The sequence below is a fragment of the Sesamum indicum genome, unplaced genomic scaffold (assembly GCF_000512975.1).
Source record: "Sesamum indicum cultivar Zhongzhi No. 13 unplaced genomic scaffold, S_indicum_v1.0 scaffold00195, whole genome shotgun sequence".
NCBI lineage: Eukaryota > Viridiplantae > Streptophyta > Magnoliopsida > Lamiales > Pedaliaceae > Sesamum > Sesamum indicum.
The window spans coordinates 32,272-52,890 of NW_011628090.1; the positions used below are offsets into that span (position 1 = coordinate 32,272).

Genomic DNA, 20,619 nt, shown 5'->3' on the forward strand with positions numbered 1-20,619 from the left:
ATATATTACATTTTCCTACTATCACTTTCTCTTGCGAAGGGGGGTAAATTTTTGGTGGCTTACTTACAACGTATTACATTTTCCTTGCATTTTTTCTTGACAAATGGGCAAGTAATTGAGATCAATTTTGTTTTCTACTAATGCGTATTGTGAGAAAGCATGTGGCGAAGTATTCCTAGTAATTTGATTTAATTTATTACCTTTTGATAGTTCTTTGTAATCGAAGGAACGTGATAATTTGAAGGTTTTCAATGCCTCGTCATGCTTGAGATGATTGTAGTTGTTTATCATACCTCATTTGCTTGCTCTGAATAGGTCATGGTACTATGTTTGTAATTCTTCAGTCGGATGTATATCTTTGCTAATTATGTACCCTATTGAAAATTGAATTTTATTTCAAAAAATTCCATCTATCATCGCTTGCTAAATTTCTTTCTTTGAACAATAATGAAGATTAAGTTTAAAGACGTATGAAACATAACGAAATAAGTAGGTTGGCATGTATCTTTAGTTCTTATTTTGATATTGCTGGGAGAGTTCTGTGAGTTAACATATGTGAATGTTATAGCTTTTTTGTTTGTGGGTTCCACCTCGTAAAAGTTCTTAAAGAAAAGAAATAATGATAGTTATAGAAAAAGGAGATATTGAATCTTAATGTTCTAATCTATTTGGGAAACTGCGAGGAATCGATAGAGGTTCTTGTTATCGTATTTTGTTGTATGAATAATTGAAAGAGTGATGAAGAACATCACTGACATGTCCATATTTAACTTATCATATTTAATTGGGAGTGACTCTTCACTAGGTGGACTTGCAATCTTAGTTTAAAAACACTAGTACAAGTTCTGCCATCCTGTTCTCTTTGTAAGGTCAGAAAATATTTTTTTTGGGTGAAATATAAGTTTCATTCATCCAAAAGTATTTACAATGTACTCCGGGCATACCCAGAGAGATACAAAAGCCAATGCTAAAGATTAAGAAACAATCAAACCGTGTGGAAAAAGCGTCCAAAGGACCCTATACAATGTAACCTTGACTAAACTAATAAGCCGCTCGGGACAGGCCGTTGAGCCCTCAAAGATGACTTCATTGCGGTGCCTCCAAAGTGTGTAGACCGTGCATGCCAAAGCGAGATGTCGCGCTTTGTTTTGCACGGGGGGATCTGTTTTCTCCTTCTTGAGCCACTTGACCGCGCTTTGAAGGGTTGACATAGTCCGATTAATGCCAAGCCAGTGTCGGATGCGTGACCAAACGAATTTGCTGAATGGGCACTCAAAGAAAAGGTGCTTGGCCGATTCCTTGGTGTTGATGCATAGTGAGCACAAATCCTCCCCCTGTCCCTCGTAGCAAGTCTACCACGCAAGCCAAGCCACAAGATAAATGAGTACTTCGGCGGGATAAAAACCTTCCATATAGCCGCTTTCCAAGGCTGCCTCGCAAGTTTCGGCCTGAAATACTCATAAGCTACCGAAGTTTGGAGACCCTTTGGGGTAGACCATCTCGTCATCTATTCGATCGCTGCCTCCGGAGATCCAAAATCAGTGACCACCCTGTTGTTGAAGGAGTGGAGAGTCCCCCTTCTTTGGTTGCCAGTCCCAGATTGATGCACTTCTAAGGTAGACACCGTTGACCCACTACACCCACAATGCGTCTGCCTTGCGGTGGATGTTCCATAATACACGGGCAAAGAGAGCCACGTTCCAAGACTGTATGTGCCGAATACAGAGTCCACCTTCTTCCTTGGGATGGCAGATTTCATCCCAAGCTACCGGTGCCCTGCTAGAGTTCCATCAGAAATTCCTGCATAGTCGGTGGATTTTCTCGATGACCGCCGCTGAAAGTGGGAAAACTTGGAGCCAAAAGCACTCCACCCCCTGAATAACTGAACGGATAAGTTCCAGTCGGCCTGCATAAGATAAGGATTTGCCCGTCCACTTTGAAATACAGTTGGCAATTTGATCCACAAGCGGTGAGTAGTTGGTGACCGTAAGCCGCTGTGCTGGTAGTGGAATGCCAAGGTATCTCACCGGCATCTCACCTCTCCCAAACTCCGTCCGAGCGAGAATCCCGTCAAGCTCCTCATTTTGAATGCCCGCTGTGAATATGCTTGATTTAGAGGTATTGACGGTGAGGCCGGATGCGTCCCTAAACTCTTGGAGGCATTCCATCAAGATGTGGATACATGGAAGGTCGCCACGGGAGAAGAGCATGAGGTTGTCGGCAAAGAGGAGATGTGTGATTTTCAACTTCTCGCACTTGGGGTGAAAGTTGAAGTCCAAAGTAGATATTCTCCTCTTGACCAGTCAGGAGAAATATTCCATGCTAAGAAGGAAGAGGGCCGGTGACATCGGGTCTCCTTGTCTTAGGCCTTTCTTCCATGGAAAAAACCCATGAAGGGAGCCATTCAAAGCCACTGAAAAAGATGAATTGCAAACGCATTTCATAATCCAAGATATAAACAGTGGGGGAAAACCATACCCATGAAGAACTCGGGAGAGAAATGTCCATGAAACCGGGTCAAACGCCTTGCGTAGGTCGTCGTTAACAGTGCATCGAGGTGAAATCCGTTTCCTCGAGTACTGCCGCACCATTTCTTGGGCCAAGAAAATATTATCCGTGATATTGCGGCCTCCTACAAACGCAACTTGGCATCGGTCAATCAAGTGCTCCAAAGCAGGTACGAGCCGGTCCGAGATGATTTTCGTGATCGCCTTGTAGATAACATTCCAGCACGAAATCGGCCGGTAGTCCGCAACAGAGGTGGAATGGTCTGACTTCGGCACAAGGGCAATGATAGTGTGGTTGAGCTGCCGTAGCATCCGCCCACTCCTAAAGAAATCCAAGACGGCCCTGCAAACTTGATCACCCACAATATCCCATGCTTTCTTGAAAAAGCACGAGGAATATCCATCTGGACCGGGAGCCTTGTTGTCGCTAATATGGAATATGACATCCTTGACTTCCAACGGCGTGACTGCCCGGCAAAGGTCCGCAGTATGCTCTGGGGAGAGTATGGGGCCCCATTCAAACACACCATCGTCGACAGGGAGGGTGTGAGCCTCGATGCCCAAGAGTGATGTGTAGTAATCAACGAACTCTTGGGCAATATCCTCGGCAACAGTGATAACAGTCCCATCCGCCCTAGTGACTGCCCCGATAGAATTCCTAGCAACATTCCTCCTCACCATGTCGTGGAAGAACTTGGTGTTGCGGTCCCCCTCTTTAAGATAGTGGATCTTGGCTTTCTGGTAGAAGAAGTGTCGTTTGGCCTCGGCAAGGAAAACGACCTTCTTCCTAAGATCTCCCAAAGAGCCCCGTAGCGCCACATCTCCCGGATTGGATTCAAATTGGTTCTGGGCAACTTGCAGGGCAAGCTCAACCTCTTTAGCCCTGGCGGAGATGTGGTTGTAATGTTGCGTGTTGAATCCCTTAAGCGCGCCTTTAAGTGCTTTCAGTCTCCTACAAAGGCTGAACTACGGCGTTCCATCCACACTCATATTCCATCTAGCTTCGACAGTAGCTAAGAAATCCGAATGATCTGCCCACATATTGAAAAAAGTGAAACAATTTTGGCTTAGTTGGTGTAGGATCAAAAATAGAAACAATACCCGGAGAGTGGTCGGAAAGGCATCCCGGTGGATTGAAATGGGCACTGCAATGCAAACCGGCCTCAAGCCATTCATTGTTGTAAAGTGCCCGGTCGAGCTTGCACCATACGGGTTGCTTTCATTATTGGAATACTATGTGTAGTAGCAGCCCATAGTGGGAACGTCGAGTAATCCAAGCGATGTACAGTAGTCCACAAAATCCTTAAGCTCATACCAAGTTGGGGCCACTCCAAGCTGCTTCTCCTTGGGAGATTTCACACAGTTGAAATCGCCCATAATAAGCCATGACATGCTCAGTGATTGACCCAAATCAGAAAGTTTCTCCCACATGCTCCTTCTATTAACAACAGAATAAAGACCATATGTAAATGAAATATAGAAGGAGAGTAGAGAGGACTTATTCGTGGCACGGCAGTGAATCACTTGGGCCGATATATCCATCGGATGTATGTTAATGACTGCCGGGTCCCAAATGGGCGGTTGTCGAAGTTGTTAGTTTGGCACCACCCCGGAAATGAGCGGTTGAGAATCTTCTGGATAGATGATGCTGCAAACTTTGTCTCCAAAATGCCCAAGAGACAAAGTCGGTTATTCTTAATGAGGTGGGTGACCCATTGTGCTTGAGAGGCCGGTTAAAGCCCCTCACGTTCCAAAAACCGATCTTCATGGTGATAGAGGGGGAGATTCCCCTCCTGCCTGCTTTTCTAGATGGCTATACGTCCCTACAATCCCATCTGTTTTAATACCCGACATTTCATGTTGAGTGGCCGTCGGGGAGTCAGTTGATGAGGTTCTTGAATAAGCTGGTGAAGGAACCTCTTTATCCTTAAGCATGAGTGGTTGTGGCGCCTTCATGTTCTGCCACCCCTGTTCCACTTTGCCGGCCGGTGGAGAATTCAGTCGTTGTGCTTCCATTGTCGGCTTAGCTGCAGTAGCTGTGGCTTTACCCTTGTTCCTCCTATTCACGACCTTCCATTCACCACGCTTTGACTTTGCTGCCTCTGCCGGCTTGACAGGTGCAGCAACGGGAGTGGCAGTAGCCGGGACGGCTGCGGGGGGAACGACCGGTAGACCTTGGCAGGTCTCGTGCAAGTGCCCAAATCTGTTGCAGGCTGTACAAAACTTAGGGGTGAATTCATAAACCACCGGTTGTTTCCGAGTTATGCCATTTGGCATAACAAACTCCACTTGCTCGATTAGCTTCTTTGACGCATCCACTTCAAACAGGATTCTGGCGTACGAGACTCGTTCCATTTTCATTGTGAGGGAATCCATGGCAATCGGAGTGCCAATCCTGGAGCTAATCTTCCCTAGAGCGTTCGGATGCCAACACTCAAGGGGCAGAGATGGAAGTGTGGCCCAAACCGGCGTGAGGCTGATATCATCTTATTTAAATTCGAAGCAGTCCGGCATGTGCTTCAAGAGTAGGGGCCGTCCATACACGAAATAGGGACCACCGGCTAGTACTCGCTGCCTATCATCCTCCCGAGCAAAACGAAAGATTAACCAACCACTCTCGTGCTGTTGGAAGCTTGCTCCCCAAGAGTGGGAAAGCGTTCGGATTACTTTCAGTCCGGAGAATTTGCCGGCTACGTAGCCGACGAGGCAGAATCCGAATTTGGCCCGGACATCAAGTAGGTTATCGGACCCCAACGTGAGGGGGCCATCATCCACTGCAAATTTTGTGAGCTTATGTTCATCGGTTAATTTGCGGTTGTTGCTAAATAATCCCGCAAAAGAGACTTTCTCCGAGCCGGAATTTTCAGTATTGGCCTCTTTCGCCGGCTGTTTTGCCTCCGGCCGGGGACCGGTTGCGTTCTCTATATTATTCTTTGCAATAAAGGAGGGGGAAGCCTCCAAGTCAGAAATGAAACCGCTGAAATCCGAAGGACTGACCTTGGTGGTGGTGGTGGTGGCATTAGCATACTGGCCGACCGGTTTGATGGGCTGATGATGGACAGTTGCAGCAGCAGCAGTTTTGATAGTTTCGGCTGTTGCCGAAAATCGGCTGGAGGGCTGGCCGGACGCAGCATTTGCCGCAGTTTTCAAAGGCTTCTTGTTCTTTGCCATGGCTGATATTTGAGACAGAAGGGGGGTGTGCAGCAGTGGCAGAAGTTGCTGGAGAAAATTGCAGCACCAAAACAGGAAAGTGTTGCAGAAATTGCAGAAAACAGCAGGCAGGCAGGGAAAGTGCAGGCTTTGCAGTGCATCAGGCAGTTTTAGTTGCTGCCAGAAATGGAAAAGTCCCACCTACATCTGGGCAGCTTGGTTTGGCCGGAAAAAATGGTGTAAAAATGCACAGAAGCAGCAGCAAAATAATGGCAAAACGAACAACAAAGGCAGCAACACAGTGGCAAGCTACAGCCCATGCAGATGGCTGCAAATTTAAGCAGAATTTAAACCCGTTTGCAGCTGAGTTTGGCCTGTGAAAATGGAGGAGAAATGTCCAGCTGCAACAGCAAAACAATGGCAAAAACGCACAGCAACAGCAGCTTGCCATCAGCATAACAATGGCAAGCTGCAGCCCTTGCAAATGGCTGCAAATTGCAGCAGAATTTCGCCCAAAACAGCAGCAGAAACAATAGAAACAGTTTTACAACTTCGGTGGGGGCTTTTCAGCCGGCAAGACGACCTCAAAATCCAAAATCGTTCGGTAGAAACAATGAGCAGCCGAAGGGAAAACGTTTAATCGGTTCGAAATTTGCATAATCTTGAAGAAGAGACATGGAAGAGCAAAACAAAGATGAGGCACTCTAGAGAGAAAACCTTCTAAAGAGAGAAACCTCTTGACCTCACTACTACTAAGAGCTCTTTCTTAGGTCAGTAAATATTTTTAGTTGTATTTTATCTTGACAAATGAGTATTTGATTTTTATTTTCCAATGCATCATGTTTTTTTAGTTGCATCATATTTGAAAGGTGACACTTCCATGCATACTCTTTCTCTACTCTTATATTTATATTTTAATGTGCCCCTGAAATTCAAATATTGCTTGAGGTGATTGATAGATGCTAATTAAATGCATAATAATTAATTTGATAAACAACAAAAATAAGTTGAGACTTATTTGTAGTGCAAATAATTACAATTATAAAAAAATATTTATAAAAAAATAGAGTTTCTCTATGTACTTATTTAAATTGAATATTATTTATCATAATTGTGGTCAATGTTTATTAGAATTTATCTCGTAAAATATTTTAGCATATTTAATAGAATGATTCCAATGTTGTGCTGGCTCTCATTGTACTTACTATGCCAATTTATATGATTGGTATTAATTGATTTGTTTCACTCATAGTTATTAAGGACTCGTCTATTTTATATCTATTTTCCTTATTATTTATATCCTTTTTTTTAATTAACTGTTCAAAAAATTACATAATTTGTTTATATTGTTATACATACATGAGAATAAAGTATCAATAGAATTTAAAATATTACGTTGTTTATATATACGTGCATTATGAAATATATAAATTTATAATGTAAACAAGAGAACTTTTATTATTATATAAATAATAAAATTATTTTTCAAATAATTAATATTTGTGAATAGGAGAAATTTTTTAACAATTTAAATACAAATAATTATATTTATAATTTTAGACTACTTTATTGTTATATTTATAAATAAATTAAAATTTTGACAAAAAATAGTTTGGTGTCAATATTTCCTCCATGCCCTCTATTTTTATTAGTAAGTTGGAATTTGCGGATCAAGTGTTATGTACCGCTAAATCCTATTTATTCGGACTAAAATAACATTTCGTTCGGATGACGAGTTAGGTATGGTATTAAAAATTAAACCACTAAATTCTATTTATTCGGACTAAAATAATATTTTGTCCGGATAGCGAGTTAGGTCTGGTCTTAAAAATTAAACGTTATCTTTGTAAACTCAAAAATATAATGTCCTATATGCATATTATTTCCGTAGATTATGAAGCGATTAAAAAATTTTCAGTAATTATGTATTTATTAAATTAGTGGTACATAACACTTGATGTGTAATAGAAAATATTAAAATAATTGATATTTTTATTAATAAGTTGGAATTTGCGGATCATCCTATTTATTTAAACTAAAATAACATTTTATTTGGATAGCAAGTTAGGTATGATCTTAAAATTAAACACTAAATCCTATTTATCAGATTAAAAATTAAACTTTATATTTATATACCCAAAACTATAATATCCTATATCCATATTATTTTCGTAGATTATGAATCTATTAAAAAAATCAGAGAAATTGAAAGAATTCACTAATTATTAAATTCGTGGTACATAAAACTTTATGTGTGTGCAAGAATAATAAAATATATAAATAATTAATATTTTTATAAATAAGTTAGAATTTGCGAATCAAGTGTTATGTACCACTATATTCTATTAAAATAACCTTTTGTTCGGATGGCGAGTTAGATAGGGTGTTAAATATACCACTAAATGTCATTTATTTGGACTAAAATAATATTTTATTTGGATAGTGAGTTAAGTCTGGTTTTAAAAATTAAACGTGATCTTTGTAAACTCAAAAATATAATATCCTATATACATATTATTATAGTAGATCAATAAGCTATTAAAAAAAATCAAAGAAATTGAAAGAATTCACTAATTATGTATTTATTATATTAGTGGTGCAACACTTGAAGTGTCTGCAAGAGTAATAAAATATATAAATAATTAATATTTTTATTAATGATTGAATTTTCGGATCAATTGTTATGTATCACTATATTTTATTTATTCGGACAAAAATAATATTTTGTTCGGATAGCGAGTTAGGTATGGTCTTAAAAATTAAACGTTATCTTTGTAAACTAAAAAATATTAATTTTATATACATATTATTTTTGTAGATCATGAAGCTATTAAAAATATAAGAGAAATTGAAAGAATTCACTAATTATATATTTATTAAATTAGTGATACATAACACTTGATGTGTGTGAAAGAGTAATAAAATATATAAATTATAATATTTTTATGAATAAGTTGGAAATTAATATTTTTATTAATAAGTTGGAATTTGCGGATCAAGTGTTATGTACCACTAAAATCTATTTATTCGGACCAAAATAACATTTAAACTCAAAAATAGAATATCCTATAGGCATATTATTTTGGTAGATTATGAAGTTATTAAAAAAATTTCCCATATATATTAAATTTGAGGTACATAACACTTGATGTGTGTGCTTGAATAATGAAATATATAAATAATTAATATTCTTATTAATTAGTTGGAATTTGCGGGTCATTCTATTTGTTCGGACTAAAATAAAATAATGTTCGTATAGCTTAGATATGGTCTTAAAAATTAAACCACTAAATCCTATTTATTGGACTAAAAATTAAACGTTATCTTTATAAACTCAAAAATAATATGCATATTATTTTCGTAGATTAGGAAGCTATTAAAAAAATTAGAGAAATTGAAAGAATTCTCTAATTATATATTTATTAAATTAGTGGTACATAAGACTTGATGTGTGTGCAAGAATAATAAAATATATAAATAATTAATACTTTTATTAATAAGTTGGAATTTGCGGATCAAGTGTTATGTGCCACTAAATCTTATTTATTCAGACTAAAATAGCATTTCGTTCGGATGGTGAGTTATGTATGGTCTTAAAAATTAAAGCACTAAATCCTATTTATTCGGACTAAAATAACATTTTATTCAAATAGCGAGTTAGGCCTGATCTTAAAAATTAACGTTATCTTTGTAACTCAAAAATATAATATCCTATATACATATTATTTTGGTAGATTAATAAGCTACGAAAATCATCAAAGAAATTGAAAGAATTTACTAATTATATATTTATTAAATTAGTGGTACAACACTTAATGTGTGTGCAAGAATAATAAAATATATAAATAATTAATATTTTTATCAATAAGTTGAATTTGTGGATCAACTGTTATGTACCACCAAATTCTATTTATTCGGACTAAAATAATTTTATTCGGATAGTGAGTTAGATATGGTCATAGAAATTCAACATTATCTTTGTAAGCTCAAAAATATAATATTCTATATGCATATTATTTTCGTAGATAATGAAGCTATTAAAAAAAATCAGAGAAATTGAAAGAATTCACTAATGATATATTTATTAAATTAGTGGTACGTACTACTTGATGTGTGTGCAAGTATAATAAAGTATATAAATAATTAATATTTTTATTAATAAGTTGGAATTTGCGGATCAAGTGTTATGTACCACTAAATCCTATTTATTCGGATTAAAATAATATTTTATTCAGATAGCGAGTTAGGTATGGAAAGTCAAACCACTAAATTCTATTTATTCGAAATAAAATAACATTTTTTTCGAAGTAGAAGTTTGAATCTAAAACACTTCAAAAGTATTTTTTCGGAGCGAGAAGTTGAAAAGTGCTTTTTTAAAACGCTCGCAAACATCCCCCAAGTAGTTTCATTTAATTCCTTCATTAAGGTTACAATTGATGTTAATTTTTGAATTCAACTCCAATCTGCATTTGTATAATTAATTAAGAATCCAAGTGTTATAATATTTCTTTGCAAAATTAATTATTTTAAAATTAATTCTCTCATAATCAATTATATTATAAATAATTATGTAACCAACGGACCAAACTGTTTGTTCAATTTTTTTAATATAAAATGACAATCATAAATAAATAATTGGAATTAATTGAAGTACAATTTTGTGGGGTAATAATCCAATAGAATGCAATATTTTTAAGTTTCTTGAATATTTCGAATACGCAATAAATCAAGAAAAACTAAATAGATTTTCATATGGTAATGAACATAGGCTATCGAGAATATTAAGTATAAAAAAGATATAAAATATGCTTGGGAGAATTATGATTTTGGACCCTATACTTAACCACTTATTTAGTTTTGGTCTCCAAATTTTTGAACTTGACAATCTTAGTTCTCAAACTAACTTTTTTTGAGAATTTTTTATCCCTCCAGTTAAATTTTTTGTTAGAATTGACGGAGACAATAATGGAGGGAAGAAAACCTCCTTTTTCCCACCTTGGAGCTTGGATGCTTCATGAAATTGGTTATAAATTTCCTCCATTTTTGTTAAGCTTGAAGATCTACTTTAGAGGGGAAAATGAAATTCATTTTCAAAACTCCTTAAAAGCTTCTGCAATTGTGGATTTAAACTTCCATTTTTTACATGACGGACATTTTGCGGTCTGGGTAGAAAAATCCATGCTTGTCCATATCATAATTAGGGTTTGAGGTTCTATACATTGGGCCTAAAAACTCAAGAATTTCAAATGGAGTTTGAAGAAAATGAGGAAACTTGGTTTAATTTAGTGAATAATAAAAAATTATCAGTGAATTTGAGAAAATCGAGTGAAAATCGAACTAGGGTTCCTTTGGGAAAGAATAGGAGTTGGAAAAAATGAGATAATGAAGCACAAGTTGTTAAAAGAAATGGTCATATTGAGGATTAATATTGTCTATCTCGATAATTTGAGGAACAAAACTATATAAGTGGTTAAGTTTAGGGACCAAAATCATAATTCTCGCTATTTTTTCTCCTATCATTTTTGCCTCACATGCACATTATAATGATTCCATGATATTTCTCTCTCAATTGTAACGCCAAATCTAAAGGTAGGGACCAAAATTATTAAAAAAGAGTCAGTTTGAGGACTAAATTATCAAGTCGGAAAATTTGAAAATTGAAAAAGTGGTGAAGTATAGAAACCAAAATTATAATTGTTCGGACATACTTTATAGGAAATGTCCTTAATTGACGAATTGTTGATTGCAATGTTTATGAGTTGTATAGATTTTAATTTTCAGTTTCTTTCTCTCAACTTTTCTTTATTTTCATATTACTAAGTCAATTAATTTTGTTCAATTATCATGGTAAGTCATTTTAATTTTGATTTTCTACGAAAAGTTTGAGAAATAAATTTTTTATTTTGTAGATGGTAGTAAATTATATGTAATTTTCTAGCAAATTTATTATGTTTTTGTTTTCTTTTTTGGTTACTTGATAGTTGTGCATTTGCTTTTCTCTTAATAGCTAAATCCATGATATAGTTTACAATTTTGTATTCAATTTAATGCCTTAGCGTAAACCAAATTGAAAGTATCCATTCACAATCTTTTTATAATTTCAACACTCTATTCAAGTAATTGGCATTAAAATAAATAACAATTAATTTTGTTTAAAATATTTTCTACTTGCACTTACTTCAATTTTGACTCAAACGAACTCATCTAGTCTTTTACAATTAAACTAAACTATTATTAAAATTTAAACAATCAATTAATATTTTTTTTAATAAAGATCAAAACTCTTTTAAGAAGATTTTTTGAGACTAAAAAATACAAAATTTTGTTAATGCCTTTTCTTATTTTAGAAATCAATTATGCTATTAAGGAAGAATATATCAAATTGTGCATATGTACAATTTTTATTATTGTCAATCATTTTCTTCCTCTTGGGTTGATTCAATATCTATTTTTTTTCTTTTTCTCATTCTCCATTTTCTTGTTTTTGTAAATTTTTCTTTTCAATTTCTCGGGTGGATTACGATCTGTAAGTTTAACTTGGACTTGACTATTAAATTTCTATTCTTTTCAAGTTTGTGTGATTTAGAGTAAATCCCATTTGCCATTATTCTTGATTTATAAATAATAATAACCTATCAAAAGGTCTATTGATATAACTACATAAAAGATATATTTTTGCACAATTACATCAAAGTGTTTGAGCATATATAAGAAGTACTATTTTTGCATGATTATATTGATTAATTATAAATTGATGACATAATTTTATTGAGTATTTTCCCTGGATATTAAAGAATACAACTACGTATAATATACTAAACAACAATTGTGATTTACACAAAAGGAAATATTTTTTCTCCCTAGTACAAGAAAAATGAAAGATAATTCATATATATATATATATATGATGCCATTAATTATTGTAAGATTTAGTTTGCAGCGGACACTCTAGACACAAATATACATTTATTAAATAAATAAAATGTACAAATTATTTAGCCTTATCGAACAAACTATGTAATTTTATAACATCTATCATATGCATACAAAATATTTCAGTCTCCTTTGTATCGTTGCTATGCTTATTAACAATTTAAACAATTTTAGGGAATTGTTCTAACCTTAATAAATAACTCCAGTCAATCATTAAAGATAAACGTGTCACAATCATTTACAACAACTCCAATATTCATTTTTATTCACAATGAAATCATTCAATTAGAAGCATGTTACGATTGTCCCCATAATTCAACTTTATTCATCATATGTATCACACTATCATAGACAAAATATATAACAACCATCTCATGAGACAACCATATAATCCAGTTAAGTAAATGACAATTTCTGATCAAGTTCACAGATAAACAAGTAGATACATATATATATATATATATATTCAATTAACAATACTTACATCACTTTCCCCAACTATTTAAATAGTAGAATGAGTGTTAGGTTTTGAATGTTGTTCTCGTGTCCTATAATGAACTACAAAATGTATAATCAGTGAATCGATAATTTTGTAGTTTCTTCATAAAGCATTAGATTATATTCCTACACTTCTCAATAATCCTTAAATATCTCTCTCTACAAAATTCGGATATTTATTCCATTTTCTTCTATATAAAGTAGAGTCTATTATATTTCCATCAATATATATCTTGATATATTAAAATTATTACTTATATTTTTAAAAATCACCCTTACCGCCCCTGAATATGTAATCTTTACAGTATGTGCATTACTCCTTAATTAAATCATAACTTTAATTATAATCACTAATTTTCAAAAATGAAGTATAATAAACTAGGCATAATAAGCCTTTCAATGGTGTATTATTTGTATTTAAAATCATAGGAGTTAATTTTATTAAAATATCTCTTTGTTATCTACTTGATTTTCCATTGACAGAATCTCTATTCCAACTTATAAATTTTCTCAAACAAATATACAATTGATAAAAGTGCCAATTTACATAACATAGTTTATTTGTCTCTAGTTTCATTTATAATAATAATCATACCAATTGGATTCATATATAATTAGTTGTTAAGTTTTATTATGATCTAGTTTAAACTACAATAGATTCAAATCTACTATTTTAAAATTCTCTAAAAAATCATATACTTTTTCAAGAGTCACCATATTTTCATAATATAATCCTCTATGTTTCTAGTTTCAGTTTAAGGAGAATTTGTGTGAATTAAACCAGTATAACTCAAGTTACAAGGTTTTAAACATATTTTATCTGATTTCCTACAGAAACGGAGCAACAACAGGTTTTCCTATGTTTACCTACTAAAACAATGGAATAAGCTTCTAATGAAAAACTAAAAAGTTTTAGTTGACATCCTAAGGTTTCCATAGAAGCAAGAATCACAAAATATGGACCTGTATATTTTAAGATAATCACGATTTACAGAGGTTGATCGAACAGATTATTTTCCAGTTGCTTTTCTTCTAACTTAATTGGTTTGCTTTCTTTATATTCATCTTGTATCTTATTTTTCCAAGAAATTCAAACAATACTAAACAAGATACTTATTCAGCTATGGATAGATCCTTCGAAGAGATGCTAGAGTGTTGTTTTGCTGAAGGAAGATTAGAGACAACTGGGTGTTTTTATACACCTCTCCACCGCCTCACTCCTCTCTTTTTCATTTTCTTTTTTTTTTTTAATGTGGGTTGTACACCTTCCTTTTTGTTTATATTGCTCTCTCTCTCTCTCTCTCACTCTCTGTATATATATAAGTGTCTTTGTGTATGTATGTATGCAACTGGGTGTATATCTATATGTATGAATATTATATATTATAATATCATATTGATAAGGGTGATCTTTTTTGTTGTGTAGTGTGTATATATATATTATGTAGTTCTTCTAAATCAAAATATATTATATTAAGAATTTACTTATTCCCCTTTGTTTTTTCAATTTACCCTTTTTAACCCCTCAAATTGTATTTTCATAATTTACACTTACCTTCAAGAATTTATCATGTCAAATAAATTTCTGTTTAGACACCAAATATATATACACCATCACACTACTTATCCATATTATTATGCTAATAATTGATAATTATCTATTCAGATTTGAGGAGGTTACAATTCTTCCGTCCTAACAAAATTTTCATCCCCGAAATTTGATGATCTTACCCATTTAAGAAAATAGATGTGGGTATTTCACTTCATGTCCTCCTCAACCTCCCAAGTTGCTTCTTTTGGAGAGTGATGGCTCTACTTTACCTTCACTATTGGAATCTCCTTATTTCTCAATTTCTTTACCATCCTGTCCAGAATCTCTATTGGTTCTTCTACATACGTTAAGTTTTCTGAAATTTATATCTCCGGTTCACGTAAAATACATCTAGGATCACACTCGATACAGACGTGGCATAGAAGCATGGAATACATCATGAATATGTTATAATTCTGCTGGTAACTTCAAACAATAGCTAGCGGTCCAACTCGCTCATTAATTTCATATAGCCAATATACTTCGGATATAGTTTCCTTTGTTTACCATATCTTACGATTCCCTTCCATGGAAATATCTTTAGTTTTTCTCCTAACTCATACTCTATCTCTCTTTGATGTTTATCGTAGTAGTTTTTTTGTTGATCTTGTGCTGCATTCAAATATTTCTCGACTATCTGTATCTTGTCTACCATTTCTTGCACTAGTTCAGGACCTTCAAGTTGTGGTAGTCCTTTAATATCCCAACAGACTGGACTTTGGCATCTTCTCCCCATATAAATTTTCATATAGAGCCATACCAATGCTAGATGAAAACTATTATTATATGCAAATTCCATCAGTGGCAGATGATCATCCCAGTTTCCTCTAAATTCAATTATACAAGCTCGCATAATATCCTCCAATGTCTGAATTGTTCTTTCTGATTATCCGTCAGTTTGAGGATGAAATGTTGTATTGAAACGTAACTTTGTACCTATGTTTTTTGTATGCTTCCCTAAAAATGCGATGTAAATCGAAGATCTCTATCCGATACTATAAAAATAGGCAGGCCATGAAATTTTACAATTTCTGAACTGTACAACTCAGCTAATTTATCTATAGAATCACTTTGTTGTATAGGCAAGAAATGGGCTGATTTGTCAATCTTTTCACAACTACTCAAATAGCGTCATGTTTTCTAAAAGTAAGAGGCAACCTAATGACAAAATCCATGGTGATCTTTTCCCATTTCCACTCAGGTATAGTTTAAGGTCGTAGCATATAGTTCCTTTCTTAAACAGTCTACAACATTATCCTAAAATGTTGTTCATGCTCATCCCTATTCCTCGAATAAACCAAGAAGTCATCAATAAAAACCTACAAAAAATTGATCCAAGTACTTTTGAAAAGTCTTATTCATCAATGCCATGAATGCAACCAGTGCATTTTTTAATTCGAATGGCATCACTAGAAACTCATAATGATCATATCGAGTGCAGAAAACTATTTTACGTATATCCTTCTATACTATTCTCAATTGCCAATAGCCAAACCTCAAATTGATCTTTGAAATTGTATCCCCCTTCAACTGGTCTAGCAAATCATCGATTCTAGGTAATGCATATTTATTTTTCACCGTGACTCTCTTCAGTTGGCTGTAGTCAATACATAACCTCATACTGTCATCCTTCTTTTTCACAAACAACATTGGTGCTCCCCACGGTGAATTACTCGGTCGGATAAATTCTTTCAACGATAATAATTCTATTTGCTTCTTTAACTCTCTTAATTCTATCGGAGCCATTTGATAGGGCGCAATAGAGATTGGAGCAACTCCTAGAAAAGTTTCTATAGTAAAATCCACTTCTCTCCGTGGTGGTAAACCTGGTAAGTCATCAGGGACCGCTTCGAGAAAGTCTCTCACTCTATGAATTTCTAGCAACGTAGTGCTATCCATTCTCGTATCTATTACATTAGCCAAATATGTTTCACACTCTTCCACCATCAATCTTCTAACCTCTATGGGTAATATTAAACAAACTGGCATCACTTGTCTATCACGCACAAATACCACTCTTGGTTTACCACAAGATTCGATCACTACTACTTTCTCATAACAATCAACTAATACTTTATTTTATGCTAACCAATCGATTCCCAAAATTACATCAATCTCTCTCAAGTCCATCACTACTAAGTCTACAGGTAAGTTTATTTCTCCAACCTTTACTAAGATTCCTCTCCTAACATTATTCACCATCACACCTCCTCCCACAAGTAATTGAACCATCGAATTATATCCCAAAGGACTATTTTCACGTTGTACTTTAGATGCAAGTTTTGATGATATGTATGAATGTGTAGAACCACGATCAATCAATGCATAAGCCTCAACATCAAATATTAAGATTGTACTTGATATCATTTGAGGCTGGAGCTTCCTCCCTAGTCATGTGATAGGCTTTTTCTTGGGTATGTCCTAGAGTTGCTTATGTTCCAGCTCCACTAGTACTCCCACCTATAATACGATTACCATTCCTATTATTAGTGTCTCTGCCTCTATCTCTCTCAACTACTTTGACGTTGAGTCCCCCGAGCTACACCTCCACTTACACCTATAGTATGGCTAGAACAATCCCTAACTATGTGTCCCCTGCCTCCACAGTTATAATAAGTTTTAGCTATCTCATTTGGTTTCCTACATGGTCCTAAATGTCGCGTTCCACAGGTAAAATAGCTCTGTACAAAAGCTACGCCTCTGCCATACTTTGCCCAAACAGTATAAAAGGGAAACAAACTTGTTTTAATACAACCGTGCAAAACAGTTAACTTTTGAATGTTCACAGAATTCAACGAAACTTGACCCAATCGTAGGTCTAGACCCAAGAATATGTGTGGTAAATTTCCTAAGCGTAATAATACCTACAAGTTAGTATAAAATGCAAACATACTTGTTTTAATAAAACCGTGCAAAACAGCTAAATTTTGAGCATTCTTAGAATTCGAAGAACTTGATCCAAACGTATATCTAGACCCAAGAATTTTCGTGTTAAATTTCTAAGCGTAATAATAACTACATGTTAGTATAAAAGGGAAACAAACTTGCTTTAATAAAACCGTGCAGATAAAAGGGAAACAAACTTGCTTTAATAAAACCGTGCAAAACAGCTAAATTTTGAACGTTTTCAGAATTCGATAAAACTTGACCCAAACATTGGTCAGGACCCAAGCATTTGTGTTCTAAATTTGCTAAGCGTAATAATAACTACAAGTTAGCATAAAAGGGAAACAAACTTGCTTTAATAAAACCGTGCAAAATAGCTAAATTTTGAACGTTCTCAGAATTCGACGAAACATGTCCCAAATGTTGGTCTAGACCTATGCATTAGTGTGGTAAATTTTCTAAGCATAATAATAACTACAAGTTAGTATAAAAGTAAAACAAACTTGTTTTTATAAAACCGTGCAAAACAGTTAACTTTTGAACGATCACAGAATTCAATGAAACTTGACCCAAACGTATGTCTAGACCCAAGAATTTATGTGTTAAATTTCTAAGCGTAATAAGAACTACAAGTTACGATAAAAGGAAAACAAACTTTTTTTAATAAAACCGTGCAGTACAGCTAAATTTTGAATGTTCTCAAAATTTTACGAAACTTGACCCAAACGTAGATCTAGACCCAAACATTTGTGTTATACATTTGCTAAGCGTAATAATAACTACAAGTTAGTATAAAGGGAAACAAACTTGTTTTAATAAAACCGTGCAAAACAGCTAAAATTTTGAGCATTCTTAGAATTCGACGAAACTTGACCCAAACGTATGTCTAGACCCAAGCATTTGTGTTATATATTTGCTAAGCGTAATAATAACTACAAGTTAGTATAAAAGGGAAACAAACTTGCTTTAATAAAACCGTGCAAAACAGCTAAATTTTAAACGTTCTCAAAATTCGACGATACCTGTGCCAAACGTTGGTCTAGACCCAAGCATTAGTGTGGTAATTTGATAAGCGTAATAATAACTACAAGTTAGTATAAAAGGAAAAAAGCTTGTTTTAATAAAACCGTGCAAAAAGTTAACTTTTGAATATTCACAGAATTTAACGAAACTTGACCCAATCGTAGGTCTAGACCCAAGAATATGTGTGGTAGATTTTCTAAGCGTAATAATACCTACAAATTAGTATAAAATGCAAACATACTTGTTTTAATAAAACCATACAAAACAGCTAAATTTTGAGCATTCTCAGAATTCCACGAAACTTGACCCAAACGTATGTCTAGACCCAAGAATTTGTGTGTTAAATTTCTAAGCGTAATAATAACTACAAGTTAGTATAAAAGGAAAACAAACTTGCTTTAATAAAATCGTGCAGAACAGCTAAATTTTGAGCATTCTCAGAATTCGAGGAAACTTGACCCAAATGTAGGTCTAGACCCAAGAGTTAGTACAAAAGGGAAACAAACATGTTTTAATAAAACCGTTCAAAACAGCTAACTTTTGAACGTGCTCAAAATTCAACGAAACTTGACCCAATCGCAGGTCTAGACCCATCCATTTGTGTTGTAAATTTGCCAAGCGCAAGAATAACTACAAGTAATTATAAAAGGTAAACAAAGTTGCTTTAATAAAACCGTGAAAAACAGCTAAATTTTGAACATTTTCAGAATTCGATGAAACTTGACCCAAACGTTGGTCTAGACCCAAGCATTTGTGTTGTAAATTTGCTAAACGTAATAATAACTACAAGTTAGCATAAAAGGGAAACAAACTTGCTTTAATAAAACCGTGAAAAACAGCTAAATTTTGAACGTTCTCAGAATTTGACGAAACCTGTCCCAAACGTTGGTCTAGACCCAAGCATTAGTGTGGTAAATTTTCTAAGCATAATAATAACTACAAGTTAGTATAAAAGGGAAACAAACTTGTTTTAATAAAACCGTGCAAAACAGTTAACTTTTGAAAGTTAACAGAATTCGACGAAACTTGACCCAAACGTATGTCTAGACCCAAGAATTTGTGTGTTAATTTCTAAGCGTAATAAGAACTACAAGTTAGTATAAAAGGAAAACAAACTTGCTTTAATAAAACCGTGCAGTACAGCTAAATTTTGAATGTTCTCAAAATTTTACGAAACTTGACCCAAACGTAGATCTAGACCCAAGCATTTGTTTTATACATTTGCTAAGCGCAACAATAACTACAAGTTAGTATAAAAGGGAAACAAACCTGCTTTAATAAAACCGTGCAAAACAGCTAAATTTTGAAGGTTCTCAGAATTCGATGAAACTTGACCCAAACGTTGGTCTAGACCCAAGCATTTGTGCTGTAAATTTGCTAAGCGTAATAATACCTACAAGTTAGTATAAAATAGAAACAAACTTGTTTTAATAAAACCGTGCAAAACAGCTAAATTTTGAGCATTCTCAGAATTCCACGAAACTTGACCCAAACGTAGGTCTAGACCCAAGAGTTTGTTTGTTCAATTTTTTAAGCGTAATAATAACTACAAGTTAGTACAAAAGGGAAACAAACTTGTTTTAATAAAATCGTTCAAAACAGCTAACTTTTGAACGTGCTCAGAATTCAACGAAACTTGACCCAATCGCAGGTCTAGACCCATCCATTTGTGTTGTAAATTTGCTAAGCGTAATAATAACTACAAGTTAGTCTAAAAGGGAAACAAACTTGCTTTAATAAAACTGTGCAAAACAGCTAAAATTTGAACGTTTTCAAAATTCGATGAAACTTGACCCTAACGTTGGTCTAGACCCAAGCATTTGTGTTGTAAATTTGCTAAGCGTAATAATAACTACAAGTTAGCATAAAAGGGAAACAAACTTGCTTTAATAAAACCGTGCAAAACAACTAAATTTTGAACGTACTCAGAATTCGATGAAACTTGACCCTAACGTTGGTCTAGACCCAAGCATTTGTGTTGTAAATTTGCTAAGCGTAATAATAACTACAAGTTAGCATAAAAGGGAAACA

The 20,619-nt window shown here is 34.3% G+C and overlaps 1 protein-coding gene across 1 annotated transcript; it reads right to left on the minus strand.

Moving 5' to 3' along the window:
* Positions 1 to 1,790: 1,790 nt before the first annotated feature.
* LOC105179730 lies at positions 1,791 to 3,938 on the minus strand. Its single transcript, XM_011103377.1, has 3 exons — positions 3,742 to 3,938; positions 2,436 to 3,468; positions 1,791 to 2,294 (listed from the first exon to the last, which is right to left on the minus strand). Exons 1-3 carry the CDS (start codon positions 3,936 to 3,938, stop codon positions 1,791 to 1,793), a joined length of 1,734 nt encoding a protein of 577 aa, XP_011101679.1.
* Between the last annotated feature and the right edge of the window lie 16,681 nt (positions 3,939 to 20,619).